Raw genomic sequence first — 22,889 nt, forward strand, 5'->3', positions numbered from 1 at the left:
CCAGTGAGGTGGGTGGGAGTGGTCGGCTCAGCCCCCAATGCCACCTGAACCTCACCTGAACAGGAGCCTGAGACCTTCCCGTGAGGCCGTGGGAGAGTCTGGTTTTGAGGTGTCCCTTTATTCCGACCAGCTTCCCAGGTGGCGCTAGTGGTAAAGAACACGCTTGCTGATGCCGAAGATGTAAGAGATGCGGGTTTGGTCCCCGGATCGGGAAGATCCCCTGGAGGAGAGCATGGCAACCCACTCCAGTATCCTCGCCTGGAGAACCCCATGGACAGAGGAACCTGGTGGGCTACAGTCCATGGGGTCGCACAGAGTCAGACAAAGCGATTTTGCTCGCGCTTAATTCCTACGAGGTACCGGTTTCTTGGTCTGTTTCACACGTCGTCAGTGTCGTGGCCTTCGTGTTAGGAGCTGTGGAATTGTGGGTCCGTCTCCCTTTACTGCTGGAGCATGTATGGCATGGAGGAGGTGATTCCCTCTTGGCGTGAAACTCCAGCACGTGTGCAGAGATCTTTATGGGACCTCAAGGGTCCTTTCACTTGGTCGGGGTCGGCTCGCCGTGGCTTCTCACGTATGTGCCGCAGGGTCTGCTGGCTGCAGGGCTGTCACTCAAACAGCTCCAGGTAGTCGGGCGGCTCTCGCTGCTGACCACAGGGGTACAGAAGGAGCTCCTTCCCCAGGGAGGTGATGGGCTCCTCCTGTGAGGGAGACAGTACAGGTCAGGCTGCAGCCCCCCGAGAGCGGCAGGGGCATCAGCCCAGGTTCCCGCGTCTTATTTACAGGACACTTTCACAAGAAGCCCTTCGTGCCTTGCCGGAGCACACAGCTTCTGGTCTCCCCTCGCTTTACACTAAGCTTTCTTGGCTTAGGCAACCCCGAAAGAGAGATTTTTTGTCCACAAGCTGCCCTGTGGTCTCCCTCCTTCCCAGGCTTGTGCTCTCACTTAAGGGTGTTCTCATATGGAAAAGAATGTATTTTTAAAAAAGAATGTGTCTGTGTGTACATATATAACGGAATTACTCTGCCGTACAGCAGTAATTAGCACAACACTGTAAATCAGCTGTACTTAAGAAAAAGTGTTCTCAGATGTGATCGGACTGCACAGATTTTGCATCATCTCGTGCATTCTCTGCCCCACTGGGTTCTCCCTGAGTATATGAGGAGGGACCAGGTTCAGTGATAAAGGAAATGCAATTAACAGTCCTTGTTATTGGGAAGGTTACCCACATGGCTCAGAGGTTAAAAGAATTCGCCTGCTAATGCAGGAGGTGAAAGAGATGTGGGTTCATTCCCTGGGTCGGGAAGATCCCCTGGAAGAAGAAATGTCAACCCACTCCAGTATTCTTGCCTGGAGAATCCCACGGACAGAGGAGCCTGGCGGGCTACAGTCCATAGTGTCACAGAGAGTAGGACACGATTGAGCATGAGCACCATTATCGGGAGGAGTTATCGAAGCGGGGGCCTGATCTCCCACTGCTCGTCTCCGTTCTTTTCCGAGCAGCTGCCTTTCACCGTCAGGGCAGCTGCAGGACACCCGTCGCCGAGCGAATGAAGCGCGCGCAGGCCCGCACCTTGTGGTACTCCACCAGCTCGGCCAGGCTGGCGTGCTGCAGCTGGTCCACGCCCAGGAAGCTGTATGAGTCCGAGGAGGCATCTATGAGGAAGTGTTTGCAGCCGTCCTCGGACTGGTAGGACAAGGTGTAGCCCTTGACCTTCTCGTTGACCCGGATCAGAAAGCTGCCCGGCACACAGGTGCTCAGAAGCTCATTCGCTCTATTTACGGTGAGGATTCCTGCAGAAAGAAGGGCAGGGGTTTCAGCCACATCATTTCCAAAGCTTCCCCCTGCTAAACACAGCCATGTGGATAAAGCCAGTAACGACCTGAGCTGCCCTAAATCCACATTGGGTTTTCTTGGAGCAGTAGTGTGGTTTGTCTTCTGGTATTTGGTACCTGGGATGGGGGTAGGTTCCATAAGCAAATGTGTGGTACAAGTGGAGGGCTTCCCAGGGCAGTGTGGAGGTAAAGAACCCGCCTGCCAATGCAGGAGGCATAAGAGACCTGGGTTTGATCCCTGGGTGGGGAAGATTCCCTGGAGGAGGGCATGGCAACCCACTCCAGTATTCTTGCCTGGAGAATCCCCATGGACAGAGGAGCCTGGTGGGCTACAGTCTATAGGGTCGCAAAGAGTTGGGCCCCGCTGAAGCGACTTGGCCCGTATGCAGTACGAATGGAGCGCTCGCTCCTCAGAACACGTTTCCACGTGCACACCCAGTGACAAGCATGGGCGTCATGTGGCTTCTGAGTGGTATGACCTCCCAGATGGTCATCCTGGGAGGGTCAGATCTCCCAAGTTGACTGATGGGGACCCTGGGGCCTGGGAATGATCCTACGAGATCTGGAGCAGGAGTTCTCACCGGAGAAATGTCTGGAAACGTCTCAGACACTGGGGCTGGGGGGTGGGGTGGCTCCAGTCTCCTCCAGTGCATGGAGGCGGGGATGCTGCCAAACCTCCCCCCACGCACAGAACAGCCTCACTACAGACAGTGATCTAGTGCCAAAGGCTGGCAGTGCCGAAGGCGGGCACCCTGGCCAGGTGTCAGCGAGTTAGTGACAGTGTCCTCTGCTACGACTACTCCTAAATGAGGCTTCCTTTAAAGGAATGAAGCAAGAGATGGCAGGCATACACACGTATGTGTGTTTTTGTGCTGTGCTTAGTCGCTCAGTTGTGTCCGACTCTTTGTGACCCTGTGGACTGTAGCCCGCAGGCTCCTCTGTCCATGGGATTCTCCAGGCAAGAATACTGGAGTGGGTTGCCACGCCCTCCTCCAGGGGATCTTCCCAACCCAGCGATGGAACCCAGATCTCCTGCATTGTGGGTGGATTCTTTACTGTCTGTGCCACCAGGGAAGCCCAAGAATACTGGAGTGGGTAGCCTGTCCCTTCTCCAGTGGATCTTCCCAACCCAGAAGTTGAACCGAGGTCTCCTGCATTGCAGGCGGATTCTTTACCAGCTGAACTACCAGGGAAGCCCCACGTGTATATATGCATACTATCTATTTGTGTCTTCATGGATATTCAAAAGGACGCCACTCTTCATACACACACACACACACACACACACACACATGTTACACTACATACGCATAGTTTGGATGCCTCATGCTGCTGCTGCTGCTGCTGCTGCTGCTAAGTCGCTTCAGTTGTGTCCGACTCTGTGCGACCCCATAGACGGCAGCCCACCAGGCTCCCCCGTCCCTGGGATTCTCCAGGTAAGAACACTGGAGTGGGTTGCCATTTCCTTCTCCAATGCATGAAAGTGAAAAGTGAAAGTGAAGTCGCTCAGTCGTGTCCGACTCTTCGCAACCCCATGGACTGAAGCCCACCAGGCTCCTACGTCCATGGGATTTTCCAGACAAGAGTACTGGAGTGGGGTGCCATTGTCTTCTCCAGGATGCCTCATGAATTCACAGTAATTCAAGACCAGCCTTTCCCCCCAATTAGTCCACACTCCTGAGGTCTGACCCATGCTCCCGGTTTCCCTTCTTGCTCCTCCTCATCTGTAATTCTTCAGGTGAGCCCACGACATGATAAGACAGAGAGGAAGTGTGCAGACACGTGCTGGCAGGATGGTGAGCTGCTCTGAGCTCTGGGCAGAGAGCAGCATTTCCCGCGTCAGCAGACGGAACCTCCCGCCTCTTCCATGCTGACACTCAGTATTACGATTAGGGAGAAACCCAAAAGGCCTCCTGGTGAAAAGGCAATGGATTATCACAGCTCCTTAGTTCGATAAGACTAAAGTTAGTAAAGTTAATTGAGAATTAAACCTAAGGATCCAAAGTAAAACGTCAAATGAAACCACTTCTGTTCTTTTCTGTAAGTAAACCTCTGAGAAGGGAGAATTAGAGATCACACACTCCCCAGGCCCCGTCCAGCCCCGTCTACCCTGCAGGGCCCAAACCCGCACGTCTGGGTGTGGGGGCTCAGCTCCAGGGTGACGCGGGGCAATGGCAGGGCCTGCAGCCATCCCCTCATGGACAGGAAACGCGTCTGTGAGGGAAGAAGCAAGCAGCCTCTCCCCTGGGGTCCCGGCTCTGCCAGGACCCTGCCCCGCAGGCCGCTGAGTCCAGTCCAATCGCCTTCCTGCCCTTTCCTGATGAGACTAAGGTGCTGGACACAGCAGGCATTGCGACTCTGAGGAGCCCCTGGGGTCACTGCCGGGTGTCTATGTCAGGCGCCCAACTAATGCCCAGGTGAGCATCCCCGCAGCGACTGCTCCTTCCTGCCTGTTTCACCTTCTACACACCCAGTCCCACTGTGGGCATTGGAGGCTGAACCCAGGCCACCGATGACCAGCCTGCCCAGGGCCTGCAGGGGCTGCAGTGTGAAGACTCTGGGTCTTACGCTGTCTAAAACCAGGGGGATTGCTCAGTGACTTCATCCTGGAAAGATTTCTCTCCCCTCCCTGACAGGCTGACTCTGAAATTCCAAGTGACTTCAACAGACGGTATAGATGTCGTCATTTATAATATCTGGATTTCAGCATGATGGAGTCCGATTCCTAGAACAAAAGCCATTCTGGAAGATTATTATAACCAGAATGAGACAAATTCCTCCTCAAGTCAGGTCATAGAGTAGCTGCAAATCAGACCGTCCGCGAGCCCCTGTAGCTGTTCTCAGGGTGCACAAACCCCGGCTCGGCCTCGGCTCCAGCAGCGCGGGGCCCCTCTCCCCTCGGTGGCGCCCACGGCAGGTGCAGAAGGTGAGCGCCGCGGGGACCAGGCTTTGCTCATTCGCTTCACCGCAGGGTCGGCGTTCCTGAAGGGCACGAGCTCTCGGGGCATCTGATGACACAGGTCGACATGCAGTTTCTTCCGATGTCATCGAGGGCAGCGGGGGCCTCCAGGGAGGTCTGGCTGAGGTCATGGCCAAGCAGCGAGCTTGGTCTGCCTGCAAAGGGGGCTCTTGCACGCAAAACCGAAGTCCAGCATCAGACGCTAATCACCGGGGGACCCCTGCCCAGGGCGTGACGCTAAGAAATTGGTTCTAGTACAGACAGTGGTCTTCCTCCAGCCCCTGCTGAGGCCATGACCCCCCAGGCTGCCTCCCTCCGGCCTCTCCAAGGGCTCACTCAGCCCCACCTCCACCCAGCTAGCACGGTCCACAGCTCTGGAAAGGACCCTGGCACGCCCTGCAGTCTCTCCCCGCCCCGCCTCCTCGTGAGCAACCACCGCTCCTAGTTTATCTTCACGCCCTCGGGAACTGCTACCCAGAAGACGCCCGGGGAAGGTCTAGCACATACCTCGCTCACAGTCAAGTGAGAAACGTCCCTCTCCAGGACAACCCCAGCACCCACTGCCACTAGGCTGAGAGCTGATAACAGGGACCAGGGGTGCCCTCGTGTTTCTCCGAGGTACCCCCAGGCCTGAGCCACACACACACCTGTGTGCCCTGCTTCCAGCACCTGGACAAGCCGTGTTTAATAACCAAACGAATGAGAACTCAGTAACAACAGCACTGAGAGCTCTTCACGTCTGCCTGGCCCTCCCCCAGGTGGGCATTCCCTTATCTGATCCTCACTGAGGCCTGGAGAAGAGGTGCTGTCACGGCCCACCGAGCACAGAGGGGAAGGCCCGTGTCTCAGAGGTCCCAAGGTGGGTCTAGAGCGCAGGCTGGAACCAAAGGCCAGACCAGAGAAGCCAAGCTCACACCCACCCTCCAGAACACCTGCCCCTGGCAGGCGTGTCAGGCTCCAGAAGCTCCTACTCACTGTGTTTCTTCCCCAAACAGCTTTAGAATAAGCAGAAGCATGGCCATTTGGGGGTCTTCCCTGGTGGCTCAGATGGTAAAGAATCTGCCTGCAACACAGGAGACCTGGGTTCGATCCCTGAGTTGGGAAGATCCCCTGGAGAAGGAGATGGCTGCCCCCTGCAGTATTCTTGCCTGGAGAATCCCACGGACAGAGGAGCCTGGCGGGCTACAGTCCATAGGGTCGCAAAGAGTCAGACACGACTGAGCGACTAAGCGAGCGAGCGAGCGATGGCCGTTTTACAGATGGGAAAGCTGAGAAAGAAGGGTAGGCACCCGAAGCTACAGGACAAGTTAGTGGTGGTTTCAGGCTCCTGCTCAGGGCTTGGCTGAGCCCAACCCACCGAGCTCATGAAACTTTTCTGGAGTTGGCCGAGAATTTAAAATGAGATTGATTTCACAAAGAGGTGTTCGTTTCCTACTTGGGCAGCCTAAAGAAGATGTGTTTTTCAGTGATTACCGGCTGCAGTCCCTATGTGTGGAGACGATGCACCGTGATCCCTACGACCCCTCAGCTCAGAGTTCGGCAGTCGTGGACAAAGAAGCCCCAGCCGGCGCCTTCGGGGCTCCCTGATCTCATGGGGTCTGCTGGGGCGGTGGAGATCCCGGTGCTGTCTCAACCTCTCCTCTTGTCATCTTTCCCATGTTCTCTGCCCCAGATGGTGGTGCAGAGGGCATGGCACCAGGTCGACGTTCTGGATGGAACATAGCTCTGCTTCAGGGTGACCTCAGAGCCCTGCGCTGCCACCTGCCCAGGGCCGGGTGGACGAGAGAAAAGCCGGAGGTGTTTCCAAGCAGAACCCTGCAGACTGAGAGGGTACACGTCACCCCTGGCGAGTCACAGTCGGGAGAGAGCTCTCCCTACCTCACCCTCTGATCCTTCAGCACGTATGGGACACAGGTTCAGAGAGGCTCTGGGTCCTGCCCTGGTCCTCTGCCTAGAAGGAGACCCACACGATGCTGACATGGACCCTTGAGCACTCAGGCACCTTGGAAGTTCAAATGTTAGTCTCTCAGTCGTGTCCGACTCTCTGCGACCCCATGGACTGTAGCCCGCCAGGCTCCTCTGTCCGTGGGAGTCTCCAGGCAAGAAGACTGGAGTGGGTTGCCGTGCCCTCCTGCAGGGGATTCCTGGCCCAGGAATCGAACTGGGATCTCCTGCACTCAGGCAGATTCTTTATACCAGCTGAGCTGCCAGGGCTCAGGTACCTTAGGGATGAGGAAAAGTGGTCAGAGCTCTTAAAATATTATTCATAATGTTTCCCTAGGAATTCAAAGATTAAAATGACATCATGTGTTCTCACTTCATCACCTTAATGGCAAACACTTACTGAAGGTGACTGAGCATGCATCACACACAGTTCTGAGTACGTTGCGTTACACCTCACCGAGTTTTCCGACCAGCCCTGGGAGGCAGGTAATGGATTATCCGGACAGATGACAGGCAAGTGCAGGAGTCATGCGACTTGCTGAGGCCACGCAGCCGGCTGGTGGGGGACGGGGAGCTGGGTGCAGGCAGCGTGGCCCTGGGGACGCACTTGTCACCAGCAAGCTGGCTCCTCTCCCCACTCTCCCCGCCACCAGCGTCAAGGAGCAGTGTCCAGCCTGCTCTGACGGTGACCGCAGAAATCCAGGACACGGGCATGTGACAACGAAGAAAGTGTGACAGCAAAAGCGTGGATTTAATATCCATGTAAAATATCCCAAGTAAAACCCTCCAGCAGAGCCGCTCTCCTTAGCAGGACCCACCCGCTCCCCTCTGTCTCGCCTCTCAGGCCCCTCCAAGAACACAGCGGGAACCACAAGCCTGGAGCCCCCGGGCGTCAGTAATGGGAAGCGCAGGGCTCCCGGCACAGGCAGGCAGTGATGGCCGGCAGCATCAGGGCAAGGACCCCACAGCAGCATCTGAAAAACCCAAGGGAGGGCTTTGAGGTTCATGAACTCCTCTCAACAGTAGTGGAAAAAGATGCTAAGAGTTTTGCAGCAAGTTTGCTGCACGGGGTAATGTCTGAAAAAAGTCAGGGTCTCCCAGGCAATTGTGTAGTATTCGCTGCAGAGAAGCCAGCGCTTCTCAAATCTGTAGGAGTACTCTGGCTTTCACACCTTTATCTTTATCTTTGGTTAGTTCAGAACTAGCTAAGGCTAGGCAGGCACAGCGGAGCGCTGCGGAGAGTAACGTGGACAAAGCGCTCTGAGGCCGCAGTGCAGATGAAGCTTTGGTACTGAGCGGAGGGGAGTCCTCGGGCTCGTGGCTCAGGCTCTGCTGGGGCCTCCCAAGGTCAAGACCTCCAGTGCCCTTCCCTATCACACACAGGCACCCAGATCCTCCTGCTGCCAGCCACAGCCTCTCCCACTCCATGAGGGAGATGAATCACAGGTGTAGGTGAGGCAGGGTGGATATATTAGGGTGACTTTGGAAAGTCACACCCATCAGTCTTTGTGTGTAAGTCAAGACAAAGCTTGAAAATCCCTTTGTGAGAGATGGGCAGAATTTTGATGGCCCCACAAGTAAGAAATCTCCAAGCCTCAGGAAAATGGCTGGAAGACAGATGATCACTTAAGGGTGCCAGGGTCCAGGTTCATTAAGGTTTTAGCCTGAAAGAAATCTTGGGAGGCTTCTGTGAGACTTTCTCAATGCAACCCCTCCAGGTATACACAGTCTGCCCTGGAGGACTGTGCTGACGGAGCCTGGGTGGCGCAGTGAAGAGTAACTGGGAAGAGCAACACTGACTCCATGTTGCATCCATTTCTTTTTTCTATCTAACTTTTGTGCCCTGTGGCCTGTGCTGAGTCGTGCTGGGTTCTGCACCTTTTCTAGAAAGAATGTTACCCATAGCCTGAAATATACAGGAAGCCCATTCTCAAGCCTCTGACCTTTTAAGGGTGTAACTCTTTTACATTCACACAGAGATAAAAAGTTGCAGAACAGAGAATAACATTTGTCTCTTTGGAGGTTTACAGGAACATTATGACCTGACCTACGGAGACAGCTGCAAGAACAAAGGATTCCAATACCAAGAAGTTTGCATCAGCCAACCATACCTCCCTCCCCTTTTAGTATAAAAGAAGCCTGAATTTTTACTTGGGGAAGATGCTTCTATGGAACATTTGTCCACCATCTTCTTGATCTTCTGGCTTTCCAAATAAAGTTACTATTCCATGTCCCAGCACTTTATCTAATAATGTGCTGGCCCATCACGTGGCGAGCAGTGAGCTTGGACTCAGTAACACTGGGAGGACAGACACAGGACTCTTCCTGGACACTTCTCTCCAGGGAACCTAGGTTTGAGAGAGTAACTGCCTCCAGAGAAATGGATACGATTTAACCCCCTTGGAGAATGAAGATTTGAAGGGTGTATCAAAAATGGAGGGGCTTCCCGGGTAACTCAGCTGGTAAAGAATCCACCTTCAAGGCAGGAGACCTTGGTTCAATTCCTCGGTCAGGAGGTTCCCTTGGAGAAGGGATAGGCTACCCACTCTAGTATTCTTGGGCTTTCCTTGGTGGCTCAGATGGTAAAGAATCTGCCTGCAATGTGGGAGACCTGGGTTCGATCTCTGGGTGAGGAAGATCCCCTGGAGGAGGGCATGGCTATCTGCTCCAGTATTCTTGCCTGGAGAATCCCCATGGACAGAGGAGCCTGGCGGACTACAGTCCACAGGATCACAAAGAGTCGGACATGACTGAGCTATGCAGGAAAAATGGAAGCAATCAAAATAGCTGTGGTATGAACTGTGTTGGTATCCTGTAGATGTTAAACGGATTTACTTTTTAAGTAGCTTAAAATACAAAGGTTTTTAAAAATGTAAAGCATTTGGAGAGCAGGTTTGATCATATGCCACAAAAGCAAAGACGTTTAAAAGAAATAAATCAGGTGGAAATATTTAATCAACCATCTAATCACTTCCATATTTGGATAAGGAAGTGTAAATTACCTTTCAGAGGAATAATGATCAACTATTGATGCATGAAGCAAGCATGTGAATTCTCTAACAACAACAGAAGCAATTAGAGATCTCCCAAATCAGAAATCTGTTTGTGCATTTCCTTCCATCTTTTTCCCGTCTTCCCACTCGCAGCCTCTGCTGGCTCCTAAGCTCCTGACACTGCTAAATGTTTCACAGAAGTAGGAAAATGCTGATGGACAGAGTGAAGAAATGGGTCTGTGGGGTGATGGATGGACCTTCCAACTTCAGTTTTACTTGTTCCCCAGCCCTTTTCTTCAAAAAGTGAGTACAGTTAATTATATACCTACCTACTTTGGGGACCCATAGCAAGAGACAGGATGAGTGAAATGGCCATGTTCAGCGGGGTGTCAAGTTAGCCAAGAGGGCTTCTCAACACTTATCGCCAACTGCACCAACAGCCCAGACCAGAAGGTGCTGTAACAGGGTGGCTACTCGGGAGAATGAGATGGATAAAAACACGGATCGTACTTGACGATCAAGACAGTCCTGAACACTCATGCGTGAGAGGAGGTAAGTGGTGAGGACAGAGAGAGAAGAAGACAATCCTTCTTGAGGAAACAAAACCAAACGGACTACAATACTCAGATTATAAACCTAAGAAAGCGACAGCACTGTTCAGCAACCGCAGCACACACTGCCGTCTTTCCACACCCTCCCTGCTGACCCCACACGCAACCGTAACTGCCTGGGATGATTGCAAGCAACTTCATTCCCTGTTTGCAGGGTGGCTCTCCTTTGGTCCTTCCAGATTATTGCTGCCTTCTGGGGTGACCTCCTGGGCTCTAGACTTATCAAGGACAAGTGAAGTCGCTCAGTCGTGTCCAACTCTTTGCGACCCCATGGACAGTAGCTTACCAGGCTCCTCTGTCCATGGGATTTTCCAGGCAAGGGTACTGGAGTGGGCTGCCATTTCCTTCTCCAGAGGATCTTCCTGACCCAGGGATCGAACCCGAGTCTCCCACATTGCAGGCAGATGCTTTACCGTCTGAGCCACCAGGGAAGCTATTGTCAAGGACAGGCCCTAAGTAAATAATTGAAAATAATTAAGATCTATGTTATTGAAGTGCTGCCTCATCCTTGTACGTGATGCTGTTACTGAAGACAACACTTTTTGGCGGGGTGAGGCTGATGAGGAGGAGAAGGGCAGAGGGAACCAGAGGGGTAAACTTTCTCTTAGGCTGATGAGTCACAACAGAGACGCTGCACCAGGGCCTAAGCCTTCTCAGATGTCAGCTGACTTAGAAACAATGCTGTGGTGTAGATTCTATTATTACCTCCATTCACAGAGGAGAAAACACAACTCAAACCCAGTGATCCATCTCGGGAGTCTGGTACTAAGCCTGCATCACACTACATTTCCAAGCTGTGTGTATTAGTTGCTCTGCTGCTGCTAAGTTGCTTCAGTCGTGTCTGACTCTGTGAGACCCCATAGACGGCAGCCCACCAGGCTCCCCTGTCCCTGGGATTCTCCAGGCAAGAACATTGGAGTGGGTTGCCATTTCCTTCTCCAATGCATGAAAGTAAAAAATGAAAGTGAAGTCGCTCAGTTGTGTCCAACTCTTAGCAACCCCATGGACCGCAGCCCACCAGGCTCCTCTGTCCATGGGATTTTCCAGGCAAGAGTACTGGAGTGGGGTGCCATTGCCTTCTCCAGTCACGTCCAACTCTTTGTGACCCCAAAGACGGTGGCCCGCCAAGCTCCTCTGTCCATGGGATTCTCCAGGCGAGAATACTGGAGTGGGTTGCCATTCCCTTCTCCCGGGGATCTTCCTGACTCAGGGATCAAACCCTGGTCTCCTGCATTGCAGGCAGATTCTTTACCGTCTGAGCCACCAGGGAAGCCACCTTTCCAAGCTAGGAGCTAAGAAAACTCTGTGCTGCCTTGGGGCATTGAATTGACCAGAAAGAATGGTCAAATGATTACAAGGAATAACAGAAGAAGACACCCACCTATCTAGGAACCCTGAAAAGCTAAACTGAGGACAAATCAATGCAAATTAAAACAAGGTGGTTCCACTGGTAAGATTAAGCTGGTGGGAGTTTAACTTTGTTTAATGACTTTGGAAGACATCCGGCAACACTTAAAGAGGTTCGTATCCTACCTCCCAGCAATTTCACTTCTAAATACACACCCTGAAGAAATGATCACAAATGTGTTCAAGGAGGCAAGTTCAGGGTGAATACCACATCATTTTCCATAACAGCAAAAAAATTGTACCAAATATAGGAGAAGAGATGAATGAGTAATGACACACGTGTGTATGTGTGTGTGATAAAATATATATCATCAAACACAAAAGATTACGTGTTTTATAGAATGTGTATTATAAATATATAAATAACATATATCATAAAATACTGCACTACAAATACCACTAATGATTAGTCCACCTTTATAAACAAGGGAAAACCCACTTAACATAATATTGACAGAAAATGTATGTTTCAGAAGAATGTCTACACATGATACCATGTTATATGTTAAATGTTAAACACATTGTTCTGTTTTGTAGAAACATATGCATACCTGTGTTTTATATTTTTAAAATATATTTTACTGAAGTACCCACACATGTATACATGTAATAAAATGCAAATATGGATGGGAAAGTCAGCTTCAGAAGAGTGGTTCATCCCTTGGGAAGAGGAAACAGCATCAAAACAGAGTGAAAAAGGAGCCTTAATTCTGTCTTTCAGGGTTTATTTCCTAGTAAAAATAGATACAAAGTAAATATGGCTTTTAACACTCCCCCTATCTGGAGAGCAGCTAAAATACTTGTTACATCACTGGCACTGGATTTATTTTCCCCTGTACTGTTTTTGTGTAAAATGTTTCGTAATTAGAAAAACCATGTTCAAAGGAGGAGAGAAAAACCCTCCCTGGTATGGGCGGCCCCGTCTCAACAGTTGAAGGCCTTCAGAGCCTGATCTTCCCTGAGCAAGAAGGAAGCTGGACCTGCTGTCCACCTGCTCCTCCCTGCCACCGTGCTAGGTGCTGCCTGGCGCTCCCTCAGCTCCTCTCTCACACCTTCCCAGCTCACCCCTGGAAAACCCCACGCCCTCCATGCTTCCAATTATGTGCTGATGATCTATTATCTCCAGCTCTGACCCATTAGTCTCGCTGCCCCAGGGACCGTTTCACACAACGGCCCCAAAGAACCTTCAAAGTCATCACACCCCAAACGAGTGCCCTGCCCCCTCCCCTAAGTTCTCGCATCCTCTGGGGTGCTCCGGGGTCCTGCTGCATCCTCTGGGGTCATGCCTCATCAACATCCTCTGGGGTCCTGCCGCATCCTCTGGGGTCCTGCCTCACCAACATCCTCTGGGGTCCTGCCACATCCTCTGGGGTCCTGCCGCATCCTCTGGGGTCCTGCCTCACCAACATCCTCTGGGGTCCTGCCACATCCTCTGGGGTCCTGCCGCATCCTCTGGGGTCCTGCCTCACCAACATCCTCTGGGGTCCTGCCGCATCCTCTGGGGTCCTGCCTCACCAACGGTGTGCAGCCCCTGCCCTCCCCACAAGCCAGAGGCCCAGCTGCCCTCACTTCCCTGGTCCCTGCCTTCTGACCCCCATTCTTACTCAAAGCTAATTTAGAAAAAGGGGTGAAATACAGACTCCATCAGGGGAAAATTAGGTGGCCAAAACAGTAACTTACGAAGGGTGATTTAGGGGTGTGAGTCAATGAAAGGAAGATGGCAAACCAACAGCAAATTGCCATCCTGTTATTTCAAAACACGTTTCCTAGTAAACAGTTATGTTTCAAAAAGATGAGCTGTGGTCCCTCTTCTCTTTATCATAGAAATGCAAAATTTTTTCTTCTTAAAAGTAAAGATAATAATTTACACTCATTACATGGCTGTGTATTTACTATTACATCACTGCTACTGCTAAGTCACTTCAGTTGTGTCCGACATTGTGTGACCCCATAGATGGCAGCCCACCAGGCTCCCCGTCCCTGGGATTCTCCAGGCAAGAACACTGGAGTGGGCTGCCATTTCCTTCTCCAATTACATCACTATATCATATCATATTATTTACTTTGCTTACAACGGGCTTCCTAGGCAGAGCTAATGGTGAAGAATCCACCTGCCAATGAAGGAAATGTAAGAGACGCAGTTCAATCCCTGGGTCGAGAAGATCCCCTGGAGGAGGGCATGGCCACCCACTCCAGTATTCTTGCCTGGAGAATCCCATGGACAGAGGAGCCTGGTGGGCTACAGTCCACAGGATCACAAAGAGTCAGACACGACTGATACAGCTATGATAAATATTTGTATAAATGTAAATAAATCATCAACAATAGCAATTAATAAATGACAGGTAAAATCCAAGAGTCTTATATTTCAACCAAAGCTTCAACTAAATTTTTAGTCCAACTGTGTCTTCCTAGCTCATAGCAACTCTTTCAAGTAGAACTGCCTATTAAAGTATCAGGATTTTTAACAACATCAGCACTTTGAATGTCTCACTCCCTGCAGTTAAAAAGCTAGCACCCTTGGGACCAGGAAGAGCAGCATCTTCTGCCCAGCAACACAGAGACTACAGAGAGGCCGATTTCCTCACTGCTTATCTTAAAAAAAGAACACAGGCAACGCGAGATGGTGGAGGTGCTGACCATGTTCTTTCTGTTCACCGTTGTCAGTCCCTCCCCCAGTATCTTCAGAGGAGAGCAGAAGGGGAAGGAGGCTTAAGACCTCCTCCTGGGAGACAGAGGGGGCTCCTCTGGGCATGGACAGTTACAAAACCTCAGTCCCCAGAGAACCTGCATTTTCAGGGAAAACGAGATGGTTCTGCTGCACCTGTAAAAGCAGTCCCTTCGCAGAGAGCCTGCCACAGACGACATGGTTCTTTCTCAGAGGAGTTTGCCATCCTATGGGTTTGGTAGCTGATTTTTGTGGCTCTATTTCTACGTGAGATGATCCTACTGAAAAGAGAGTAGTCTTAAACACAGCTCAAACCAAGACACCCGTTAGGACAAGCGTTCTCTGTGAGAGGACGTGATTTCTGTCTTAAAGCTTTTGTTGTCCACAGAGCCAGTGATAATCCAACCCAACCACAGAACTCGCAGAAGCAGCAGACAGAAAGTCACTGCCTGTTTTTGAAATCCAAGAAGCTGAGAGGTCAGTGAGGTGGGTGCAGGGTAAATAGACGGTTTGAATGAGTCCAGTTTCAAGCATCGAATGAAGATATGCTTTATGAGCTGACCTCTGCTTAGCCTCCAACAAGCCCATCTCGCAGCCTTAACTGCAGGGTTCAAAACCACAGAACTTTTAATTGAAGGTCACAGTGCTCAACCCCTTCATTTAATGCATGAGGAAAATGAGGCTCGGATAAATGGATTCACTACAGAGAACCAAATCCTAAAGGAAATCAACCCTAAATATTCATTGGAAGCACTGAGGCTGAAGCTGAAGCTCCAGTACTTTGGCCACCTGATAAGAACTGACTCATTGGAAAAGACCCTGATGCTGGGAAAGATTGAAGGCAGGAGGGGAAGGGGACAACAGAGAATGAGATGGTTGGATGGCATCACCGACTCGACGGACATGGGTTCGAGCAAACTCTGCGAGATCGTGGACAGGGAGGCCTGGCATGCTGCAGTCCATGGGGTCACAAAGAGTGGGACACAACTTAGCAACTAAACAACAAGAACAAGAGAGAACGTGATCTGCTCAAGGTCACGTGGCCTGTGCCCTTCCGACCACATCTGGTGGCCCCTCCCTGCTTGGGGGTGGGGGGCGGACTGACGGTGCTGCCATCCATGGGGGGCACAACCGAGTGCCCTGTGCAGGGGCCCAGGGGGCAATGCCTTGCCAGTCGCCCCACGGTGTCCATCTGGAGTGATCAACCAACCTCTGCTGGCAGCCACCAAGGCTGCGGCCCACTTGGCAGGTGCCAGCCGCTCCCTGAGAAAGCTGGGAAAATCCACCTTCTGAGAACAGTATCAGAGCCTCTCTGGGGTGGCTCAAGCGGAAGGGAGCCTTTGTCCTGCCCTCCTGCTGGCTCACCCGCCGCCAGGGTCAGCGCCGCACACTCACCGTGGAACCAGGGGGCGATGCTGTCTGAGTCCGCCAGGTAGCCCGCCCGCAGAGGAAGCTGCTCCTCCTGGAACCAGCGCCTGATGTCCTCCTGGGCTGGGCTGGACGCCGGCCTCCTCACTCTCTGATTCCTGACATTCGTAAAAGGTTTGCAAGTTAGAGTCATTGGATTTGAAAATAATGCTTTCAAAACTCATGTGCGCACGCACACACACACACAAATACAACACACGTCTGAAGATCACACGGCTGAGCTTCTGAGGTGGGGCCCTGCACACAGCTGTCACAGGGCTCCTCCAAGGCAGGGAACAGGGTGGGGAATGGATCTGCCCTGCCGGTCCTGTAGACTACTCATGGGTTTGAGTTAACACTACAGTGTTTAACTCATTTTTGATATGAGTGAGAAGCTCCATTAACTCCCAATTAAAAATTGAGAAAACAGCACTAAAAAGTGAAATATTCTGCCCCCCACCCCATATTTTCCTGGAGAGCAAGTGCTTGCAAGCAGAAGAACCCAAAGGCCATAGAATAAACTTCCCCAACACTTTCATCATTCAATTTCCTCTTCTTCCTGTTTCCACTAACCTCCCTGACTTGCTTCCTTCTCTGACACACTTTCAAAAGTTCTGCTAAAAGGCAGTCTCAGAAATGGAAGGTAAAAGAAAGAAGAGTGTTTGAAGGTTGGTTAAGAGAAAGATGCAGCAGCATGGTTTTGAAATAAAAATCAGTAGCAGAACTTAAGTTCTGGGGCCCAAGTCAATTTCCATTGTAAAAAGCAACACTGCAGTGTTTTAATAATAAATGTATTTCCAAGTCCCAGGCCCACTAATTCTGAGCAGAATTCAGTGTAAAAACAATGAGTCTAAATGAGCTACTGGATATCATGTAAATTAATTTATGTTCTTTATATGTCTTAATGGTAACACATGCTACCAGGAGTTACATGTGACATACATGTCAGCGTGTACATATACACGCGTGATGTACATGCAAGTACATAGGAAGATAGCAGTTTGGAGAAAACAGCCTGTAATACTTGACCTTCTAGGGGAGCGGACACTGCACACACGAGATTACATGCTGATTTCTCCTCCCAGCCTTCAGATTAGGCCCTTTTCTTCAGGAAATCTTCGGTGATCAAGCGGAAACTCCACGGACAGTCCGTGTCTGCCCTTCTCCGGGCCGGCTCCTAGCTGACCTCGGTCATCACTGTTTGAAATCTCAGCCCTGACACCATCCAGTCTGGCCACCTCACAAAAAGCACTTCATGCAAGTGGCTTAAGTTGGAAAAAATGAGCTAACCGAGCTTAAAACATCATCTTAAAACCCTCGTGAAAGGGCACCTTTGTTGCCATCAGTCGCACGGGCTGAGCTCTAAAAACGCCCTGGGTGCAGACATATGGCGGCACGTTCCCACCCTCGGGGGAGCCTGGAGGAGCACCCAGCCCACAGGGACCCGGCCCAACACAGAGACAGGCTCGGGCGCGGGAGGGGCTGGGCAGGAGTTCACGCTCTGCGCCTGGTCACAGCACTGTGGGGTCTTCCTTGTTTTGTTATCCATAAGGAAAAACTCGCTCCCCAAACAGCCACTCTGTAGAGTGGTCATTTCGTGCTGGCTCGCAAGTCCCCAGATGGAACCTTTCTTCTGAGTAAAGAAATAATCACAGAAGAGGAAACGCCCACCCCCTGCTTCCTCTGAGGTCATAATTCCTGTTAGGAAAAAACCCTGAAGATAACCACTGACCTCATACAAAGGGAGAGCTTTGTTCTTTATTTTTCCATACTCCTAACAGAGAAGGGTTTTTAGTGTTTATGTCAGAGAGGACAAGGCTTTAGACAGTTGTATTTCATTAAATCGATATGTGATTTCTCTCAGTTATTTTAAATATCATCTGTCTACATACCAAATCATATAATAGCAATAACCGGGAGAAAATAATTTTATAATCAGTTAACATAAGGTCATGTGAATGTATGGCAAAAACCACCACAATACTGTAAAGTAATTAGCCTCTGTTAAAATAAATAAATTAAAACAAAACAAAACAATATAAGGTATGGGAGTTTCTGCTGTGGTACCACTGTTCTAGCCTTGACTAGACGGACATTTGTTGGCAAACTGATGTCTCTGCTTTTGAATATGCTATCTAGGTTGGTCGTAGCTTTCCTTCCAAGGAGTAAGCGTCTTTTAATTCCATGGCTGCAGTCACCATCTGCAGTGATTTTGGAACCCAGAAAAATAAACTCTGACACTGTTTCCACTGTTTCCCCATCTATTTCCCATGAAGAGATGGAACCGGATGCCATGATCTTCATTTTCTGAATGTTGAGCTTTAAGCCAACTTTTTCACTCTCCACTTTCACTTTCATCAAGAGGCTTTTTAGTTCCTCTTCACTTTCTTAACTTTTCGTTAAGGAGCTTCCAAAACAAATTGTTCTGCCTAATACCCCCAAAGCTAAGGTAATCGTCATCATCAAATAAAGTCTGCATTTAAAAAAAGAAACATTTCCAAATTCTCAACCTATGAGCTTAACTGTATATCCCAGAATGAGTGTGTGTGTTCAGTCGTGTCCGACTCTTTGGGACCCAATGGACTGTAGCCCTCCAGGCTCCTCTGTCCATGGAATGTTCCAGACAAGAACACTGGAGTGGGTTGCCATTTCCTACTCCAGGGGATCTTCCTGACCCAGGGATTGAACCTGCGTCTCTTGCATCTCCTGCACTGGCAGGTAGGTTCTTTACCCTCAGAGCCACCAGGAAAGGCTGCCCCAGAATGAGAACCGTCATCAAATCTTTCATCCTGATCTGTGGAAAATGGAGTTCTGCTGGTGACGTGAAGGCCAGCAAGCCCGGGGTTCCCACTGGGACGACTCCTCAACCGTCCCCCTCCCCTTACTGGCTGTCACCAGAGAGGGGCTGGGCTGGGGGCATGCGACGTCACTAACCTGTCTAGGTATCTTCACGAAGTTACTGGGCATGTTAGTGGTACCCACAGTGGGGATTTTACAGGCGAGGAGGGATGAAGGCCTGCCCAGGTGTCTTAGCATCGTAGGCTGGGAGGTGGGGCTGGACTGAATGGCACGGGCAGCCTCTGTCCCCGAAGCGGCCACGCAACTTACCCTCAATTACTTACACTTAGAGCCGCCCGCCCAGCTTCTCACCTGAGAGGTGTGTGTGGCTGTCCTGCTGGGCTCAGGAAATGAGGCTTGGGGGGGAGCGGGGGCCTCTTGGGTTTCTGGGGGCCGCCCGGGGGGCCCTGCTGCCCCTTGCCGCTCCTCCCCCGCTGCGACAGCCGCTTGTAGTCCTCCCGGGCCTGCTTGGCCAGGGAGCGCCGCTTCTCATCAGCGGCTTTGGATTTTTGCACTAGGAGAGACAGTGGGGTTCGAGTCAGCCCGGAGACGGTGAGCAGAGTCAGCGCGGCAGACGGGGAGCAGAGTGGAGGGGGCAGGGACGGGGGAGGGAAGGGGAGCCCCGTGCCCGAGAACTTCCTGCAGCAGCCAAGGCGGAGAGGAATCTCAGCCCGAGCGAGGGTCCGGTCAGCAGGGTCTCAGGATAACACAAGGTGAAGCCGCAGTCTCATCCTTGAGCCCAGAGACTGCCCCTCCCCAGACCATCAGGGGCTCTTCAGTGGCTTGTGGCTGAGGACGGGCTGGGTGGGCAGAGAGGCCACGCTCAGAGTCTGCGTGGCTGAACCACGAGTGATTCGGCCTCCCAGACCGAAGAAGGAAATGATTCTTACACAGCCAGTCACAGCCTCGGTGGGTGCATGAAAGTGACCCAAAACAGCCTCTTACGATTGCACTGTAACACAGAAGGGCTTTGGCAGTTTTTATTTCAGCAACTGAGCATCATGGACTTGACGCAGGATGTAAGAATAAGCCTTATGGGTATTTATCTGCATTTCAGGCATTATTGGTCAGAATCTGTTATGTCTGACTTCAAAGAAATGCCTAAAATCTTCCATTACACTAAGATTTCACTGCATAGAAGTGATGGGATCTGGTGAACATTTTCATTTCACAAAAACTGTCATTTTAATGGTGTTCGTTGTAAAGGAATTCCCAACATTCTGCGGACATGCCCGTCCCTGGCTCCTCCCACTGCCTCAAGGGATGACCGGGCAGTTAGGGCTTCCTAGTCCAGGTCAGAAGGAAGCCCTAACCCTGCTTCACACCCGAATCCTCCCAGCCTCAGCCTCGCTCACCCTCTGCTCTGCTTCATCGGCACTGGCCTCTCCCTAGGAGGACCCTCTCTGGGCAATGCTAACTCAGAATGAAGCAGGGTTCAGCCACAGGTGTGGCAAGGATGTGACAAGCCTGCCTGTCATCCCTGTGTCTTCTGATTACAAAGTTTAGATGTGCTCACTGTTGAAAGCTGAGAAAAATACACAAAAACAAGAAGTCCAACAAGTAACTTTGAATCCTGCCTCTCCAAGAAAACTAATGTTAATATGTTAACCTTCCACGCCTTTTCCCTCATACACTTAGACATTTTAAAACAGGGGTGCTTTTCATACTATTTTTATAATCATTTTTCTTCTTCAAGTTAAACAGATATAAATATATTCCAAGGACATTAAACGCTCTTCCAAAACATTTTTCATAGCTAAATACCATTCCATCATTTAGATACATCATAATGTTGCTGGTGCAAAGATGAGCTGAGAACCTTGCTGCAATTCAAAAGGTGGCCCGTAGCCTTTGAGTAATAATTTAGTGTTAAAAATATCTCTGGACAACCATTCTAAGTGCTTCCCAGGTCGTCATATTATTAAGTGAACAAGCTGCTTTCGTGTCACTGTTACAGAGGCCTCTGGGTACTTACAAGAAGCCTGCCACTCCGAATCTTCTTTCCAGTTTTTATAAATCTCCTTGGTTCTCTCTTCATCTATTTGTTTAATTTCTTCATCTTGTGTTTTCTTCACTGACACTTTCTTCTGTTTAAAAAACAAAACCAAACACTAGTGAGGAACTCCGGCAGTTTCCGGCAATGAGGCAGGTGCTACGTACGGAGTGAGCACAGAAACGAGCATATGGACGCATGGAAGAGAACGGAAAGCCCCAAAATGAAAGCACACGCTTACATGATCGATGGAATGCAGGAAAAGCAGTTCTAAGAGGGAGGTTCATAGAAATACAGGCCTTCCTCAAGAAACAAGAAAAAAATCTCAAACAGCCCAACTTACCACCTAAAGAATTAGAAAAAGGACAAACAAAATCCAAAGTCAACAAAAAGAAGGAAATAATAAAGATCAGAGAGAAGATAAATAGAGTTCAAAAACAATAGAACAGATCAATAAAACTAACAACTTTTTTTTTAAAGATACACAAATTTAACAAACCTCTAGCCAGGCTCAAAAGAAGACAGAGAGACAGAACTCAAGTAAACAAAATTAGAAATGAGAAGATAACAACTGATACCACAGAAATATAAAAAATCATAAGAGAACACTATGAACAATTATATGCCAACCAGGTGGACAACCAGAGGAAATGGACACATTTCTGGAAGAATACAGTCCACTAAAGCTGAGTCAGGAAGAAATAGTGGATTTGAATAGACCACTTACTAGAAGTGAAATAGAATTTCTAATAATAATAAAAAAAACCTGCTTGCAAACAAAAGTCCAGGACCAAATGGCTTCACTGGGGAATCCTACCACAAACACAAAGAAGAATTCATACCAATCCTTCTCAAACTCTTCCGAAAGACTGAAGAGAAGGAGACACTCCCAAAGTCATTCTATGAAGCCAACGTCACCCTGACACCAAACCAGGCAAAGACACTACAAAAAAAAAAAAAAGAAATTTACAGGCCAATATCTCTGAATAATACAGATGCGAAACTCCTCAACAAAATATTTGTAAACTGAATCCAAAAACACATAACAAGGATCCTATACCGTGATCAAGTTGGATTCATTCCACGGTCACAAGAATGACTCTACACACCCAAATCAGTCAATGAGGTGCACGACATCAGCAAAAGACAAGACAAAAACCACAAGGTTATCTCCATAGATGCAGAGAAAGAATGTGAAACAGACAGACTCTCATCAGTATGTGTTTAGAGGGAACATATCTCAACATAATGAAGGCCATTTACAACAAACCCGCAGCCAAACATCATCGTCAATGGTGAAAAGCTGAAAACTTCCCACAGGAACAAGGCAAAGATGCCCACTCTTGCCACTTCTATTCAACGTAGTATTGGAATTCATAACTATAACAATCAGACAAGAAAAAGAAGTAAAAGACAAAGAAAAAATTGGAAGGGAAGAGTTGAAACTGCCACTATTTGCAGATGACAGGAAACTCTATATAGAGAACCCAAAAGTCTCCAGCAGTGGCCACAGGACTGGAAAAGGTCAGTTTTCATTCCAATCCCAAAGAAAGGCAATGCCAAAGAATGCTCAAACTACCGCACAACTGCACTCATCTCACACGCTAGTAAAGTAATGCTCCAAATTCTTCAAGCCAGGCTTCAGCAATACGTGAACCGTGATGTCCAGATGTTCAAGCTGGTTTTATAAAAGGCAGAGGAACCAGAGATCAAATTGACAACATCCACTGGATCATCGAAAAAGCAAGGGAGTTCCAGAAAAACATCTATTTCTGCTTTATTGACTATGCCAAAGCCTTTGACTGTGTGCATCACAATAAACTGTGGAAAATTCTGAAAGAGATGGGAATACCAGACCACCTGACCTGCCTCTTCAGAAACCTATATGCAGGTCAGGAAGCAACAGTTAGAACTGGACATGGAACAACAGACTGGTTCCAAACAGGAAAAGGAGTGCGTCAAGGTTGTATATTGTCACCCTGCTTATTTAACTTCTATGCAGAGTACATCATGAGAAACGCTGGGCTGGAAGAAGCACAAGCTGGAATCAAGACTGCAGGGAGAAATATCAATAACCTCAGATATGCAGATGACACCACCCTTAGGGCAGAAAGTGAAGAGGAACTAAAAAGCCTCTTGATGAAAGTGAAAGAGGAGAGTGAAAAAGTTGGCTTAAAGCTCAACATTCAGAAAACGAAGATCATGGCATCTGGTCCCATAACTTCATGGGAA

General features: G+C 49.8%; 1 protein-coding gene across 3 annotated transcripts in view; it reads right to left on the minus strand.

Annotated features, from left to right (window-relative positions):
* Window positions 1-249: 249 nt before the first annotated feature.
* SH2D4A (SH2 domain containing 4A) overlaps window positions 250-22,889 on the minus strand; it is a 56,720-nt gene continuing 34,080 nt past the window's right edge. For 2 of the 3 annotated variants that reach the window (XM_010846401.1, XM_010846400.1), the window contains 5 exons: window positions 20,640-20,751; window positions 18,977-19,178; window positions 15,815-15,945; window positions 1,575-1,795; window positions 250-701 (listed from right to left, as the gene is read on the minus strand). In XM_010846401.1, the coding sequence (XP_010844703.1) occupies window positions 609-701; window positions 1,575-1,795; window positions 15,815-15,945; window positions 18,977-19,178; window positions 20,640-20,751 (759 nt within the window). In that variant the 3' untranslated portion in view covers window positions 250-608. Of the gene's footprint in view, window positions 702-1,574; window positions 1,796-14,022; window positions 14,698-15,814; window positions 15,946-18,976; window positions 19,179-20,639; window positions 20,752-22,889 lie in introns of those variants that run through there. The other variant, XM_010846402.1, reaches the window with a different exon arrangement.

This window comes from Bison bison, unplaced genomic scaffold (assembly GCF_000754665.1).
Source record: "Bison bison bison isolate TAMUID 2011002044 unplaced genomic scaffold, Bison_UMD1.0 scf7180017864236, whole genome shotgun sequence".
In the NCBI taxonomy this organism is placed as follows: Eukaryota; Metazoa; Chordata; class Mammalia; order Artiodactyla; family Bovidae; genus Bison; species Bison bison.